Genomic DNA, 18,145 nt, shown 5'->3' on the forward strand with positions numbered 1-18,145 from the left:
TTGTTGATTCTTTCTGTTGTTTTTCTGTTCTCTATTTCATTTATTTCTGCTCTGATCTTTACTATTTCCTTTCTTCCGGTGGTTGTGAAAAAAACACTTTTTAGAGAACACTTGCACATGTACACCAAGTGTGTGCAAGAATGTTTATTGTAGCCTCTTTGGTAATGGTGATGAGTTGGAAACTACGTATTTAAATAGTCATCAATAGGAGGAGTTAGATAAACTTTGTCCATCCAGAGTCTGCAAATATCAAAAAGGATGAGGAAGACCCATATTTACTGTCATGGCAAGATCTCTAAAACATACTTTTAAGTGAAGAAAGCAAGTTGCAAAATACTGAGTACAATATGATATAGTGCATATAAAAACAAAAAACCACAAAACAGATACACTGATAAAAATGCCTGGAAGTGTACGTACCACACTGGTAATAGTGGATTTGAGAGGAGTTGTTGGGGGATTTTCACTTTGTGTGTATTGTTTCAAACGTTTACATCAAGGATGAGTTCACATATTGGTTTGTATTAAGAGATGTGAAGGTAAAAAATCCCTAATTCAGTTACAGATTAGTTGGAGATTATTTCTGTCAGGTGCTTAGCTGACAAAAGCCTTTTTTAAATTAGTCTTTTGAAAGTAGCCCATTTCCTGGGATAACAGTTTATTATCTTTAGTGAAGCAAAACTGATCTCCCTTTCTTTGTTGTTTTAGTCGGGAATGTTTTTGCCATTAGCTGGAATGTAAGCTCCATGAGGACGGAGACCGGTCTGTCTTGCTCATCATTGTATCCCTAGTACTTGGTACAGTGCTTGGCAGTCACTAGGTGTTCATGTACTTGTTGAATGAATGAGTAACTGATAGAATGAATAAATAAGCATTAATTCATCTTACTTCAGGGAGACATTCAACTTCTTTCTCACTGTCTTTATGGACAAGACCAAGAAATGGAATGTAAGCAGAATGTGAACGGTCTCTAGTGGTATGTAAAAGGGCTCTGTATCTCTGCAGTTGGCATGTTAATTCAACACTTTTTTTTTTTTTTTTTTAGTCTGCAGCATAAATACATAGCCGCTTGTTTCTGTGTTGAATGGCAAGATTCAGAGAAATCAAAAAAATTTCATTAGGCTGCAATGATAGGTTAAAGCAAATAAGATAATCTAATAGGAACAAGTATAAAGCCTTCTATTTAAATTTTTAAAAATGAGTAGCACAATTATAGGATGGAAGAATCTGGCCTTTGAGTTGTTAATGTGGGATATGGTGCAACTCTCAAAACAGTCATTCAAACTTTAATAGAGTTACACTGTCCAATGTCAAGGGAGGTAATAGTTTGTGCTCTGAATAAGTCAAACTACATTTGGGGGATTGTGTTCAGTTCTGGGTATCATATTTTCTTTTGCACATTGACAAATTGAAGTTTGTTCCAAGGAAGGTAATGCTTTTTATCTTTTCTTTCTCTGAGGGACAGAACCTGTGAACTCTTTGCTTAAAGTAGTCTTCATGACGTTGCCAGTAGATTGAGTTGATTCTTTCATTTGGAGAAAGACAGTTTGCTAATTGTGCAGATGTACAGAAGGCTAATCTGCTGAGCCAGTCAAGGGACCTACTTAAAGGCCTGTACCAGGGTTATTAGATCATAAAATGCAGCCCAGGATCTTGTGAATTCTTGTAAATTTAATACTGAGTGGCTGTGGAAAGAACCCAGATAGTGTTGTATCGAACTCCTAACTAATTCAAAACAGTAAAATTCCAATAGCGCTCCTATGATAATAGACAAAGAAAAGGAAAACTGTTACCTCTAGAATATGTCAGCTAAGGTTAGAAGAAAGGAAACTGCTGTAGAGTGTGTACTGTACTAGGTATGGTAAATACATGAGCAAGTAGGGAAGGAAGGTGCATTTCAGAACCCTTGTAGGGGCTTTTCAGATTGTACTCTTCCCCTTCACACCCCACAGATTTTTAAAAATTAACTTTATTGAAGTGTAATTTACATGCAGTGAAATTCACCAATTGTAAGTGTACAATTCAATGCATTATGACAAATATATATAGTTGTGTAAGCACCACCATTAAAAAAAAAAAAGTACATTTTTATATTACAAAAAATCTTTTGTGCTTCTTTGCATTCAATCCTCCTGCTTCACTCCCTTGTCCTGATAACTACTGATCTGCTTTCCATCACTGTAGTTTTGCCTTTTCTAGAAGTTCATATAAATGGAACCGTGTAGTCTTTTGTATTTGGCTTCTTTCACTTAGCGCAATGCTTTTGATAGTCATCCTTGTTTTTGCGTATATCATTCCTTTTCATTGCTGAGTAGTACTACGTTGTATGGATATACCACAATCTGTTTATTCATTCACCACTTCATGAACTTTCTAGGATTTTTGTTTGTTTGTTTTGTTTTTTGCAATTATAAATATAAAGGATTCATGTACAAGTCTTTATGGAGCATATGATTTCATTTCTCTTGGGTTAATCCTTAGGAATGACATTGCTGGATCATAGGGTAAGAAAATGAGACAAGACTGGCCACGAGTTGATCATTGTTGAAGCTGCTGATACATTGTATCACCATGGTACATGGAGGTCCATTTACTTTTCTTTCTACTTTTGTATATGTTTAAACTTTTCCATAAAAAAAATATTATTTCCTATTTTTTCTTTATTCACAGGCAGCTCTTCAGGATTGAAGGAGTAAAAAGTGTCTTCTTTGGACCAGATTTTATCACTGTCACAAAGGTAAATATAGGATCATATAAAATACGACTTGAAGGACTTTCAGTTTTTTCTGAGTCCTGTGTGCATCTCCAGAATTTCCATTTTTAATATATTTTACACTTACTGTTATTACAAATCTCAAACAAAGTTCACTTCTCACATTTCTCAGTTAATAGAATTTTCTAGTTGAAACTAACTGTAGTCCAGAACCTCATTTTTCAAAAGAAAAAAACTTGAGCTCAGACGGTTAAATGCAAGATTATATAGCTAGTCTGCAGCAGGGCCATGACTCAACCTTAGCAGAATTAGAATTTAGGCTTCCAAGTATTATTTTTTACTAATTCTTAATCTAAATTGATAGTGTAAAAGGGAATCAAATCAGTATTTGACCAACAGAATGACTGAGTATATCTTCTTTCAAAGTGGGCACTTATATCGTGACACCTGACACATTCCCACCAACCTTCAGCGACACTTCAGTAACAACAATAACAGCAGTAACACTTGCTGTTGTTGAACCACTTTGCCACCAGGGCTCCTTACATTTGCCTAATACTGTGTCAAACTCAAAAGTATTCATTAAACTACCCTTAAACAATTTGAAAGGATTATTCTTTCTTTCATAATTTTTAAGGGGATTAAGGAGATAAGCCTTTGTTTAGTATCTCTTGACATGTCAGGTATGGTGCTAAGTGCTTTACATATATTCTCTAATTTAATTACAACTAAGTGTTCTTGGAGGAGCCCGGGTGGTGCAGTGGTTAAAGTACTCAGCTGCCAAGTGAAGTTTGGCGGTTGGAACCCACGAGTCACTCCACGGGAGAAAGATGTGGCAGTCTGCTTCTGTAAAGATGTACAGCCTTGGAACCCCTACGTGGCAGTTCCACCCTGTCCTGTAGGGCCTCTATGAGTCGAAATTGACTTGACAGCAGTGAGTTTGATTTTTTTGGTTAGGTAGTGTTCTTTTTATAATGGAAAATTAGATATTCATTTAAAAATTTTTATTTAGTTCTTTTACATACAGCCCATACTATATAAAAGTTTTGTAGATGAAAACTATACAAGATTTTCTTTTTTTTTTTCCTTTTCCTTGATTTGATTTTGATGAGTTATCTTTTATTTCCCTTTCCTTCATTATTTAGTTACCTTTTTTGAAATTTCTTTAGCTCTGCTATTTTTTCTTAAGTGAAATGACCTAAACAAGAGATAATACTCCAAGTTAGAGTGCACATTGATACATATATATTTTTTTAAATTTTATTGTGCTGTAGGTATAAGTTTACATCTCAAGTTAATTTCTCATTCAAATGTTCATACACATACTGTTTCGTGACATTGGTTGCAATCCCCACAATGTGACAGCATGCTGTCCTTTCCACCCTGGGTTCCCTGTGTCCGTTCATCCAGTTCCTGTCGCTTCCTGCCTCCTCGTCCTGCTTTTGGGCAGGAGTTGCCCATTTGGTCTCGTATATTTGATTGAACTAAGAAGCACGTTCCTCACATGTGTTATTATTTGTTTTATAAGCCTATCTAATCTTTGAAAAGTGGGCTTTGGGAGTGGTTTCAGTTCTCAGTTAGCAGAGTGTCCAGGGGCCATAGTCCCAGGGGTTCCTCCAGTCTCTGTCAGACCAGTAAATCTGGTCTTTTTTCGTGAATTTGAATTTTGTTCTACATTTTTCTCCCGCTCTGTCCAGGACTGTCTGTTGTGATACCTGTCAGAGTGGTCAGTGGTGTTAGCTGGGCACCATCTAGTTCTTCTGGGCTCAGGCTGGAGGAGGTTCTGGTTCATGTGGTACTTTAATCCTTTGGGCTAATATTTTCCTGGTGTGTTTGGTTTTCTTCATTCTCCTTTGCTTCGGATAGGATGGGACAAATAAATGTATATTAGATGGCCACTCACAAGCTTTTAAGACCCTAGATGCTACTCACCAAAGTGGGATGTAGAACATTTACTTTATGAACTATGTTATGCCAATTGACCGAGATGTCCCATGAGACCACACATTGATATTTCGTAGGTAGAATAGTGGATTTGATTAGTTTTCTTTTAATAACCCCCCTCATCAGGAACTATTCCGTTTATCTGATATCTTAGTGATAGTCTATTCCTTTTTTGATTTGTAATGGATAACTCAGAAGCTTCCTTACGTATCACTTATGTTATTTTTATTCTAAATACATTTTCTCCCCCATTTAGACAACTTCAGAGTATTGTTTTTATTACCGGTATTTCCCTACCAAGTAGAGCCCACTATTCACTGAATGGCTGGAGATGGCACTCTGATCCATCTTCCAAATAATTTATTAAACTGTTTCCTGGAACCAGTTCCCATTCCCAGTTGCCAGTGCATCTCACTGGTTTTAGTTTTGTGTACATAGCAATGCCCATTTATCTTACCTTTTGTGTACTGTCTCCAAATTGGTTCTAGTCCATGACAAAAATCATTCCTTTTATCCATGTTGACTCATTTTTTGATACTATTTAAGCATAGACTCTAACCAGTGGCATCCTGAATGTCTAAATAAACTACATTTAACTTTTTCCTCCTAAAGAGCTTTCCTTTAAAAAAAAAAGTTGCCTTTCTTTTACTAGATGTTAGTACTATTTAAATATTTAATAATCTATTATTTTATGGGAGGCCTGGTGGTGCAGTGGCTAAAGCACTCGACTGAAAGGTAGGCAGTTCGAACCCACCAGCTTCTCCACGAGAGAAAGATGTGGCAGTCTGCTTCTGTAAAGATTTACAGCTTTGGAAGCTGTATGGGGCAATTCTACTCTGTCCTATAGGGTTGCTATGAGTTGGAATCGACTTGATGACAGTGGGTTTAGTTTTTGGTATCTGTTGTTATGGAATCAACTAGTTGACCAGGTATAGAAGTGAAACAGGGAATCTTCCTCATGGATGCCAGTCATGCTGACAATCTCCAAGTCCTCCAGCAGTGTAGCCCTAGTTAAGACATGTTGTATGTTTTCATTCTACAGTTGCATCATTGAGTTTCTTTAGTAGTCTTAAGTAACATACGTAAGTTGAATTTTTTGAATAGTTGTAGGATAGTCTGTATATTTGATCTTAAACTTACATTTTATTTCCTTTAAGAGAATGGAAATCTCTTTGTCATCCTCTTTAAAGACAGAGAATCCATTAAATATTTTAGCTCTCTTCACATCATGACAAAATATCTTCTAATCATTTTTGGTATCCTTGCACAGTGTATGGCACATATAGCACACTTAATAAAAGTTTGATAACTGACTGACTGAATGAATGAGGGGTGTTCTAAGATTATGAATCAGACTGGGTAAGAGCTAAACTCAGAACTGACATGCGTTCTCCAGAAATGGGTATTCTTGCATAGTAGGATGCGGGTGGAAAAAAAGATTCTTTAAAGAAACAAGGTACTGTTCTGTATTTATCTTTGCCCTTGAGTGGAAATTTTATAGTGTGTTTCTTCACATGTTCACAGGAAAGTGAAGAGTTAGACTGGAATTTATTGAAACCAGATATTTATGCAACAATCATGGACTTCTTTGCATCTGGCTTACCCCTAGTTACGGAGGAAACATCTTCAGGAGAAGCAGGTAACATGTCGTGTTGGGTAATTAATACTTACCCCTTTTTTAGACTTTTCTACTTTATTCACATTTGCTTTGGCTTTAGAAGTAATGGGAATACAGACTTTTATCATTTAATTTAGTTAGCTCGAACCAATTCGAGAGGGAACAAAACTTCATATATACTAGTTTTATTCATTATTTTTGAAAACAACATATAAATGGAATCTATTACACAAAACTATATTTAATTGTCAGAAACTTTAGACATGCAGAAAATTACAATACTCACCAGTTTAGCACTCCACTCAGATTTAGCAAATGTTAACTTTTACATTAGTTGCTTTGGGCCTATTTTTAACTAAAATATTAAAGATACAGCTAAAGCCCCAGAGACCCCACCCCTTTTTGCTTCTACTTCCAGAGATGTGTATAAGCTTGATTTTTTTTTTTTTTTTTAATATATACTTTTACTACACTTGTAAGCCTCTTCAGGGAATATGTAGTATGAGTTTTTGTTCTTAAGCTTTAAATAACTTGTGTTATACTACGATTTACCTTTTTCACTGAATGTAATATTTTCAAAATACATCCATTTTGAAAAATGTAGATCTAGTTTATTCATTTTAAATGCTGGGTAGTATTCCATTATATGCATAAGCTACAGTTAATTAATTTGTTCCTTTATGTATGTCCAATTTAGTCATTTGTACTAATTTCTATTATAAATATTGTTGCAGTGGACATCCTTGTACAAGTCTTCTTGTGCATATGTGGAGAGTTTCTTTAGAATATATTTTTAGAAGTGCAATTGTTGTGTTGTAAGGGTCTACAGTTTATTAGATAATGTGTAAATGCCCTCCAAAATGATTGTTCTAATTACATGCACATTAGCAGTATCTAAGAATTTCAGATTTTTTATATCTTTATCATCACTTAATACTGTCTTTTCCTTTTTTTTTGCCAATATGTTAGGTGTGAAATGGTATCTTGTTTTAATTGCATTTCCCTGATTAATACTGAGCCTGAAGGTTTTCATATCTTCACTGGCATTTAGTTTTCTTGTTGTTAAATTGCCCGACAATAAACTTTGCCCATTTTTTAAAAATTGAGTTATATGTCTTTTTTGTATTGATTTTAGCAATATTAAAAAAAGTATATTTTGAGTATTAATCCTTTGTTAGGTAAATGCATAGCAAATAACTTTTCCCTAACTATGGCTTGGAGTCCCTGAGCAGCGTGAATGGTTAACATGCTCTACTGCTAACCAAAAGATTGGAGGTTCGCGTCTACCCAGAGGCACCTTGGAAGGAAGGCCTCGCAGTCTTCTTCTGAAAATCAACCATTAAAACCCTGCGGAGCACAGTTCTACTCTGACACACGTGAGGCTGCCATGAGTCAGGGTTGCCATAAGTCCAGGTTGACTCTGTGGTAACTGAATGAATGGGCGGATGGATAATAACTAGTATATAATAACAATGCCTGGCAGGGAAATCTCATTTTTTTTTCCAAAAAAATTTTGATGGCTCTAGTCCCTTTATTCTTCTATGTGAATTTTATGATCATCTTGTAAAGTTCTGTGAACAACCCTGCTGAGATTTTGAATGAAATTGCATTGCATTTATCGATTAAATTTGGGAGAATTGCGATTTCTTCACCATTAATTCTTTTCATCTGAAAAAATCCTCCCATTTGGGACTTCACATACGTTCTTTTCTTCGTAAGGTCTCACTTATATTTGTTATTTCTAATTATAGGTACCATTTAGGATTTGTTGTTATCGTAAATGGTATTTATTTTCTTTAGTAAGCACTTATAAATGGTTTACTATATTCCAAGCATGGTTCTAAGCACTTTACAAATATAAATTCATTTAATTCTTAAAATAACCATATGATAGGCTAGGTACCATCATCATTTCATTTCACTATGAGAAAACTTAGTCACTGAGAAGGTGAGTAACTTGCTCACGGTCACACAGCTAGCTAGTGGCAGAGTAGGATATCAACCCTGGGCAGTTTGCCTCCAAAGTTCATGTTGTTAACCACTACACCATGCTGCCTGTATGGGTTTCAAAAATATATTTTCTAATTAGGGGGTGGAGGATAATAGGATTGCTGTTGATTTTTACATATTGATTTCATATTCACCAACTTCTTTGAACTCTTTTCATTTGTTCTAATAGTTAATGAATTTAAATGAACATTGACTGTAAAAACTGAATGTTTATGTGTATGTATACATGTACATACACATTTGTATAACCACCTTTAGAAGATGTAGTTTCACTTCTAGATACATACTTTAAAATTAGAGTTTTGCAGCTGTAGACAAGGCACCACGTAGAAGCACGTTCACTAAAATATTTTTTAACTCCAGTGGCAGTTAAAAGGAACGTGCTAAATATAGAGGTAGCAACATTAAAAATAGAAAATATTAAATGAAAAGGAAAATTGCAGAAGGGTATTTACCATTATGATACCATTTATGCAGATTTTTAATAACACATGAAGCAGTTATATGTATTCTTGAAGGATACCAAAACCCGTTGCCGTCGAGTTGATTGTGACTCACAGTGACCCTATAGGACTGAGTAGAACTGCCCCATAGGGTTTCCAGGGAGCGACTGGTGGATTTAAACTGCTGTCCTTTTGGTTAGCAGCTGATCTCTTAACCACTGTGCCACCAGGGCTCCTCTTGATGGATGCATAAGTAAAATTGATAAAACTTTTTAAGAGAGTAATTGACTACATCTATCACAATTAAAAATAACACAAGCCTATTGACCCAAATTGACTCAACGATAACAGGTTTGGTTTTTGGATTGACTCAAAATCTTACTGCTAGGAATTTACCTCATAGATATATTTGTAAAAGTACACTGATATGTGTTTATACAAGCAGGTATGCTGAAGGATTGTTAGAAATAGTGACAAACCTGAAATAACTGAAATAGTCAAGAGACTGGCTAAATAAGGCAATCCTACAAAGATTACTGTGCACCTATTTTAAAAATTGAGGCACATCTGTATATGCTGATACGGAAAGACTTTCAAGATACATTAAATAGAAAAGAGCAATATATAGAACAGTGTGTATTGTATGATCTCGTGTATAAATTTACACATGTAAATGTAAACATACTAGAAGGATATACACTAAACTCTTGATAGTGGTTGCCTGTTAAAGGGATGGTAGGGATTGGAACTTAGGTTTACTGATCTAAGAGAATTTTAGCTTTGTTTATTATGTTTTATTTCTTTTATTAAAAAAATACTCAATATAATTTAACACAAATATTTGTTGGTTAGAAGATTGCCAGGACACTAGTATTTGTTATAGTATAATTTGGATTCTCTGTATTTTTAGTTTTTCCAAAGGTAAATAAATTTCTGAAAAAGAAAGAAAGAAAACCCATAGAGAGGCATTGATGAAGATAAGTAAATAGCTTTACAAAGTAAAGCAAAAACAAAAATGAAAAAAAAAAAAACCAAAAAGCCAACTTTATGCTCAGAAGATTTGTAGAACATTTTGGAAATTTCCAGAAGGCTTACATCTATGATACTTAGTGTGACTGTCTCTTTGAAAACTGCTAAATTGAGAAATTAAAGATGTAACTTAATTTACAAACTAGGTGTGCCTTTTTGTCTCAAAGTTTTCATCAAAATTCAGACAACCTCTGTTTTCTCTGCTACTTTTTAATCCTTGAGAATGATGAAAGTTTATAGATTTACTGGCCAAAAATTTCAAACTCTAACATGATTAGTAGATCAGGATGTTTCAGTATACTCAACTTTATCATCAAATGTTGAGTTGATCAGTACTTTCTTAATTTTTCTTCAAAGAATCAAATAAATGATCTTCCCATTTCCCCAAAACTTCCAAAACCAGTTATATCACCATACCAAGTTATGTGTCTATGCTATGTTTTTAATGAACCATGGAATTAAAATATTCCTGTTTTAATACTTGTACTTGCATGAATATAAAATTTCTACTGTTGATATTTTTATTTATGATTATTTCTAGGATCTGAAGAAGATGATGAAGTTGTGGCAATGATTAAGGAATTGTTAGATACTAGGATACGGTATGTGCTCATCTGTACATTAAATCAGATGCTGCAGAGGCAAATTTCATAATAGCAGCGTCCTTTGGTTTGTCTGTGAGATTAAAGTAGAATTCTAAAATAAGTACAAGTTAATGTAAACCACAGTAGTTAACTATGGCAGTTGAATTCAAAGCCAGTGCACTTTGTGCATTCACTGAAAATTTAAAAACACCCAATCTATTTAAACATAGTCCATGAAGGAATTTATCATTCAGAGTCACTGCTTATGTTTGATATTGTTATAACAACAAACTTCCTAAAAAGAAAAAAGACTTAACAGTGTTTGGGAAGATTGTGAAGAGGGAAAGAATACCTATTTGGAGGCTATTGACCATGAAAAAAAATTTAAATGAGTGGAGAACAGCAGGCTTTCACTTCTTGTAACACAGCAGCAGTCCTGTTGAGAACTCTCAGAAAAACTAGATAAAATACAATTTAAAAATAATTGTTTGAAGGTATTAGAAAGCTGCTAAAGCAACCAGGATTTGAGATGCCAAGGTCCTGAGGAGAAGGGAAGCTCACTGAGATGAGCCCAACATCCTGCACACTCCTGTCCCTTGGATCATTTGCTGATTTTTGATGTGCGGCTAGAGTGTGAGAAGCTGGGCAGAGGGCAGCGTCTAAAAATCAGAGAAACCATCTGAGCCTTTCAGCAAATATGCTGAGATGGCAAGACAGAAATTAAAATTCTGGGTTGCCAATGAGGTCTTGATTTCAAGGGCCATGATCCCAGAGAGAAGGGAAGTTAAGAAAAGTGAGACTGACACTTAGAGGCTTTCCCCACAAGGCACTTGCTTATTCTTAGCTGTGTGGGAGAAAAAGGGATGAAGTCAAACAAAAAGAGCAGAGTTTTGGCAGTTTTATGGTGCTGAGGGGGACAAAACTAGGAGTTTCAGATCTGTCAAGAAGGGAGGGACTTCAGGAAACATCTAGACTCCTGTTTGGGCTCCCTAAAGGACCATCCCCTAAAAATGGAGGTAAACCAGAGGTAGGCTGAGTGTTACAAAGACTGAAGTCCAGTCAGCTTAATTCCAGGTTGGATTGAAAGAATTGAATTGAGAAGATAGGATGAATCCTTTTTGATGTAATATAACCCTGAGTCACTTCAGTTTCTTTATACACAGTGTCCATGATTCAGTCAAAAATATACAGGCATACATAGAAACTGGACCAAGAGGAAATAAAACAGATCCACAGGTAACCCAGATATTAGTGTTATCTTTATAAAGACATGATCTTTAAAATAACTGTGATTAAAATGTTCAAGAAAATAGATTACAAGATGAAGAATTTCATCAGAAAACTGAAAGCTATAAAAAAAAAGAAACAGTAATCCTGGAACTAAAACATAATAACTGAATTTGAGAGTTTATTAGATGAGTTTAACATCAGATTGGACACAGTTGAAGAGAGTAGTGAACTAGAATATAGATCAGTAGGAAATATTCAGATTGAAGTGTGAGTGAAAAGAGGATTGAAAATACAGACAAAAAGCATGAGAGACATGGTATGTGGCAAAAAAGGCATCCTGTAGAGTTTTAAGTATATGTACAATTAAAATGCATGACAAAATTCAAAAGGTGGTGGGTATAAAAGGAAATATTCTAAGGTCTTGGCATTATCTGGGAAGTGGTAAAAGTATTAATTGATACTAGAGCCTAATAAACCAAGTTGGCATGTTGTAGGGTAAACACTAAATGAATAGTAAAAGAATGTTTAACCAAAAAACCTAGAGAGGAGGAAAATGAAATAATAAATTATACTTGATTAATACAAAAGAATGCAAAATAGGAAACCAATAGTAAGATGGTAATATAAATCCAAATATATTGGTAATTACATTTAAATATAGATAAGTCGATCAATAAAAGATTAGATTGTCAGACTGAATTAAAAAAAAAAAAAAAAAGAAAATCCAACTATATACTGCTTATAAGAGATATACACCTTAAATATAAGGACACAAAAGGTTGAAAGTAAAAAGATGGAGAAATATACAACATGCAAAAACTGAATAAGGGAAGGCTGATGTGGTTCTGCAGATATCAGACAAAGTGTATTTATAGCTGAAGGCATTACTAGGGTTAAAGAGAGATCTTTCCTAATGATAAAAGGATAATTTCTACTGGAGACATACCAATTTTAAATTTATATGTACCTAATAACATAGCTTCAAAATAAATGAAGCAAAATTTGAGAGAACTGAAAGGACAAATGATAATCAACAGTCATAGTGGGAGACTAACCAGTCTCTCCCAGTAATGGATAGAACAAGCAGATAAAATAATTAATAAAGGTATGAGAGATTTGAACAACATGCTTGACAAACTTGACTAAACTGACACATGTAGAATGCCATACCCAATAAGAACAAAATATTTATTCTTTTCAAGTGTACATGGGACATTTACCAGAATAGACTATATACTGAATCATAAAGCAATTCTTAACATATTTCAAGGATTGAAGTCATTGAGAGTTAAGTTCTCTGATTACAGTGGGATTAAGCTAGTTTTCAGTTACTAAAGAGTAACTACAAAATCTCCCAAATATTTGGACATTCAGAAAGAATCATGGGTCAAAAAAGAAAACACAAAGGAAATTTAAAATACGATGTTATCTGCATGACCTTTGGGTAGACACAAATTTTTTTCTTCCAACAGGACACAAGAAAGTAGATAAAGAAAAATTCGGGAAAAGACATGGTAAAATTATGGCTTTTTCCTCATCAAAAACACTGTTTACAGTGAAAATGCAAACCACAGAGTAAAGAAGATATTTGCAATACAGATATGACAGAATATATAAAGAACTCATACAAATTAGTAAGAAAAAGACAGACAACTAGAGACTAGCACTTCACAAAACATGATAACCAAATGGCCATTAAACCTATGGAAAAGTGCTCAACCCCATTAGTTTTACAAAAATTCAAATTAAAACCACAATGCAATATTACTAAACATCCACTAGAATGGTTAAAATCATTAAGATTGATAAAACCAATTATTGGGGGAGGATATGAAGCAGTAGGAACTCTCGTACACTGCAGATGGGAATGTAAATTTATGCAACAACTTTGGAAGACTATTTGGTAGTGTCTAGTTAAGTTTGCACATATGCATACTCCTGATCCAGAAATTCCACTCTCAGGTATATTTCCAGTAGTAGTGTATATATGTATACCAAAAGACATGTACAAGAACCTTCATAGCTGCACTATTTGTAAACACCCAAAATTGATATTAACCCAAATGTCTGTCAGAAGTAGAACGGATAAAAAAATTCTGGCATATTCACTTTAATGAAATACTATACAGCAATGAGATTGAACGAACTATTACTACACACGATTGTGTGGATGAATCTCAAAAAGAGCAAAGTAAGATACAAAAGAGGAAATGCTATATGATTCTTAAATGGAATTCATATTTATAAATTATAAAGTTAAAAAACAGAACTAATCAATGATGATAGAAATCAGGATAATGGTTACCTTTAGTTGGGAGTGTCATTAGGAAGAAGCACAAAGGGGACTTCTAGAGTGCTGGTATTCTGTTTCTTCTGGGTGGGTTACAAATGTATGTTCACTTTGTGAAAATTCACTGACAACACCTTTGATTTCTGTGTTTTTCTGTATTAAACTTTTCATTGAAATAAAACATTACTAAAAACGTAAGCTAACACGTCAGTCTCCCCTCTTCACCCAGAAAGACTACTGCCTTCAGTATTTATTACACCTCAGCACAAAACAAAAGTCCTCACAACTGGACCAATAAGTAACATCACGATAAACGGAGAAAATATTGAAGTTGTCAAAGATTTCATTTTACTTGAATCCACAGTCAACGCCCATGGAAGCAGCAGTCAGGAAATCAAACGATGTATCGCATTGGGCAAATCTGCTGCGAGAGACCTCTTTCAAGTGTTAAAAAACAAAGATGTCACTTGGAGAACTAAGGTGCGCCTGACCCAAGCCATGGTATTTTCATTCATTGCTTATGCGTGCAAAAGCTGGACAATGAATAAAGAAGATTGAAGAAGAATTGATGCCTTTGAATTATGATGTTGGTGAAGAATATTGAATATACCATGGACTGCCTGAAGAATGAACAAATCTGTCTTGAAAGAAGTACAGCCAGAATGCTCTTTAGAAGTGAGGATGGCGAGACTTCATCTCACGTACTTTGGATATGTTATCAGGAGGGACCAGTCCCTGGAGAAGGACATCATGCTTGGTAAAATAGAGGGTCAGTGAAAAAGAGGAAGACCCTCAATGAGATGGATTGACACAGTGGCTGCAACAATGGGCTCAAACATAGCAACGATTATGAGGATGGTGCAGTACCAGGCAGTCTTTCGTTCTGTTGTACATTGGGTCACTAGGAGTCGGAACGGACTTGACGGCACCTAATAATAATTAACATAATATTCTTTATTATAAAAGTAGCTCTAACTTTGTGAATTTTGCCAATATAAGATCTAAGTCCTGAGCCTTATGAAAAATTTTTAATGAAAATTTCTATTCTTTTAAATATATAACAAATATTATGTGCCCACAGGCCGACTGTGCAGGAAGATGGAGGAGATGTCATCTTTAAAGGCTTTGAAGATGGCATCGTACAGCTGAAGCTCCAGGGTTCTTGTACCAGCTGCCCTAGTTCAATCATTACTCTGAAAAATGGTATTCAGAACATGCTGCAGTTTTATATTCCAGAAGTAGAAGGTGTAGAACAGGTATGCCAATATTATATGACAGGTTAGATTTATTATTAAATATTTGAAAAGAGAAATTCATGATCTGACTTTTCTTCAAGGGATAGATTTTTGTGTTATAATTTTTATCAGACTTGAAGGCTCTTTATTTTAGAAGTAACTTTAGTATTATGAGTACCTACTATGTAGTATTCTAGACATTTTTACAAATATTACCTCATTTAATCTTCTAACAATGTAGCATAGAAAATAAAATCATTCTTGTTTTTGTACATGAGGAAACCAAGATTCAGAGGGTATACTGCTACTTGAGTTGCAGAAAAATTTTGGAAAATGAGATTCATAGATTAGATTTTATAGATTAGATTTAGAAGTGGAAGAGCTCCGCTACATCACATCTCTGCACTTCTTATACTTGGAGGCAAGAAGCTTATCCAGAAATCATACTTTGTTATACAGTAAAGCAGAGTACTGTGTAGGGTTACAGAGCTTTATCTGTAGCATGATAACATTTTTTTCTGCCCCAAGATACCTAAGAATACAGCACAGCACCTTCTCAGCAGTGATAGTGACTCGTGGCAGTGATTCTCAACCAAGAGTCATAGCCTTATGGGGAGAGATTATCAAGAAGGGAAGGAGTGTGTGGAAATTAGAAATTGGAAAAAGCTCCCTTAAAGGAGAGGGCATCTCCTCTCAGCTCCTTTGAGAATCACTTATCTCTGGGTAGTCCTAAAATTCATCCTTTTGGTCCAGCACACGCCACCTCATCTTTTAAGTCCTCATCAGTCCTGCACTTAGAAATAAGCTGTGATTTGTCTGGTCCAAAGCCTCTTCCTCTGTGTCTGTTTCAGCTTAATGTGTATGTGTAAGCCACTTGAGAGACTTGAAATCATATCTAAGTCTTTCTGTTCTCTGCAACACCTAGCTCTGTTTCTTAAACATGTCCTATATATAAAACCAAACCCAAATTCATTGCTGTGGAGTCAATTCTGACTCATAGCGACCCTATAGGACAGATTAGAACTGCCCCATAGGGTTTTCTAGGAGCGGCTGGTGGATTCGAACTGTTGACCTTTTGGTTAGCAGGTGAACTCTTAACTACTGTGCCACCGGGGCTGCTGTCCTATATATAGTTTGTATTATATAAGTATTTGGGATTATTATTCCAGATTTAGCAATAATTGTGGCTAAAATAGAAGCTGATTGACAAAATTCTTTGGATTGGATGTTGCTAAGAGTGGATATAAAATATCAATTTCTTGGAAATAAATACTCATTTTTACTCAACCCAGAAGAGAAAGTGTGAGAGAATTGTTTTTCCATTGATTGTATCAGATCAGAACCAGATTCATTTGGATTTTTAAAAAAAACTATTTTTGTTCCATTATCCCTTAGGGTTTTTTTTTTTTTTATTAGTTGACACTTTGGTGGATTGAAAAGGAACATTTTTATTCACTGACTCAGCGTGGGGTGATGAATCAGCAGTCAGATTATAAATTTGAATTGACATTTTAATTGTGGTAGGTGTGGTGAAGAGAAAACAAATTCTTGAATTTAATAAACTTGAATTGGCCTTTTAATTGTAGTAGGTGTGGTGAGGAGAAAAAAAATTCTGAAGTTTATATAACTCCTTTCCTCTCCAAATGAGTTTGTCTTTATTATCTGAGTAATATATTAACTCATGGAAAAGTATTAATTTTTCTTCACACAGTCATTAGTATTTTTTTTCACTCATTAGAAATGAAAGTCTTCACATTTTACTAAGGTTTAAGGTGTGTTTTTTCTCTGAATATGAACAAAATAATTTGCTAGCATGCTATTTTGTTTCTTTTTTTAGGGATTCATTTTTCTAATATATATTTTTATAATAACAGTTTGCTGTAGCTCCTTTGAATATATTTAAATAAATAAGATGCTTTTGAAAAAGTCAGGTACATTAGTCTTATGGCTAGGGGATACCAGTTGAGACTCTGCTACTAGAAACTTCTTTTGTTACGAGGAAAAGTAACTAGTGTTTTAATTACTTGGCTAGTATTTAATTTTCTTTTATGTTGTTAGGATACCAGGTTATGATGCAAAACGTGTGCTTTGGGGGCTGTCATAGATTTCCTCTTACTGGGTTGCCATGCACTGTTAGTATTACAGTATATTCATTATAAAGCATATAAGATTAAAATCAAGAAAATAGCAATTTCCAATCTTTGTCTAATTTTTAAATTCTCTTTGTTTTTTGGTTTTAGGTTATGGATGATGAATCAGAAGAAAAAGAAGCAAACTCACCTTAAAATAATCTGGACTTTCTTTGAGCCCACGGAGATGTATATCTTCATAATATATGCACTAACCTTTTATTATTAATCTACTAAGGAACTTGAAGATTAATAAAATATGTCCTTTCTTTAGAGAATGATATAAATATGTCATGTTTGCTTTACCTCATATGAGTTATTTATAACATCCTGAATCATCTTCTGTACACGTGGATTTTATCCAGGGATATTTTTATTTTTGTTCTTTTCTTTCTCATAGCTCCTTCTTGAATAATGTGTGAAACAGTTTAAGGTACATTTTCCCATCTAACTTATTAATTTTTTTATACAGAAGTAAATGGGAGAGTGCTTTTTAAAATATTCTGAAATGAGATGTTTGAAACTATTTTTACTCAAGTTTTTAGCTAGTTTAAAAAATGAACTAAACAGAATTCTCAGTTAAAAATGGTATTTAGCTAGTAACCCCCAGTGTAGTAGCTCCTAACTTCTTTTTTTTTCTTTTTAATTGTGCTTTGGGTGAAAGTTTATAGTAATTTCTCATTCAAAAATGTATACACATACTGTTTGGTGACATTGGTTGCAATCTCTGCAATGTGACAGCATGCTCCCCCTTTCCACCCTGGATTCCCTGTGTCCATTTGTCTAGTTCCTGTCGCTTCCTGCCTTCTCTTCTTGCTTTTGGGCAGGAGCTGCCCATTTGTTCTTGTATTTGATTGAATTAAGAAGCACCTTCCTCATGTGTGTTGTTTCTTTTATAGGCCTGCCTGATCTTTGTCTGA

General features: G+C 34.6%; 1 protein-coding gene across 5 annotated transcripts in view; it reads left to right on the plus strand.

Moving 5' to 3' along the window:
- Positions 1–17,856, plus strand: part of NFU1 (NFU1 iron-sulfur cluster scaffold) — a 25,465-nt gene extending 7,609 nt beyond the window's left edge. The window contains exons 2-7 of one of the 5 annotated variants that reach the window (XM_023733076.1): positions 2,482–2,574; positions 2,671–2,737; positions 6,182–6,296; positions 10,299–10,359; positions 14,943–15,117; positions 17,337–17,506. In XM_023733076.1, coding sequence (XP_023588844.1) covers positions 6,236–6,296; positions 10,299–10,359; positions 14,943–15,117; positions 17,337–17,381 — 342 coding nt within the window. In that variant the 5' untranslated portion in view covers positions 2,482–2,574; positions 2,671–2,737; positions 6,182–6,235 and the 3' untranslated portion in view covers positions 17,382–17,506. Of the gene's footprint in view, positions 1–2,481; positions 2,738–6,181; positions 6,297–10,298; positions 10,360–11,504; positions 11,578–13,043; positions 14,175–14,942; positions 15,118–17,336 lie in introns of those variants that run through there. The other 4 variants (XM_004369244.2, XM_023733065.1, XM_023733068.1 and 1 more) reach the window with 4 other exon arrangements.
- Positions 17,857–18,145: the final 289 nt, after the last annotated feature.

This window comes from Trichechus manatus, unplaced genomic scaffold, assembly GCF_000243295.1.
Source record: "Trichechus manatus latirostris isolate Lorelei unplaced genomic scaffold, TriManLat1.0 scaffold00004, whole genome shotgun sequence".
Taxonomy (NCBI): Eukaryota; Metazoa; Chordata; class Mammalia; order Sirenia; family Trichechidae; genus Trichechus; species Trichechus manatus.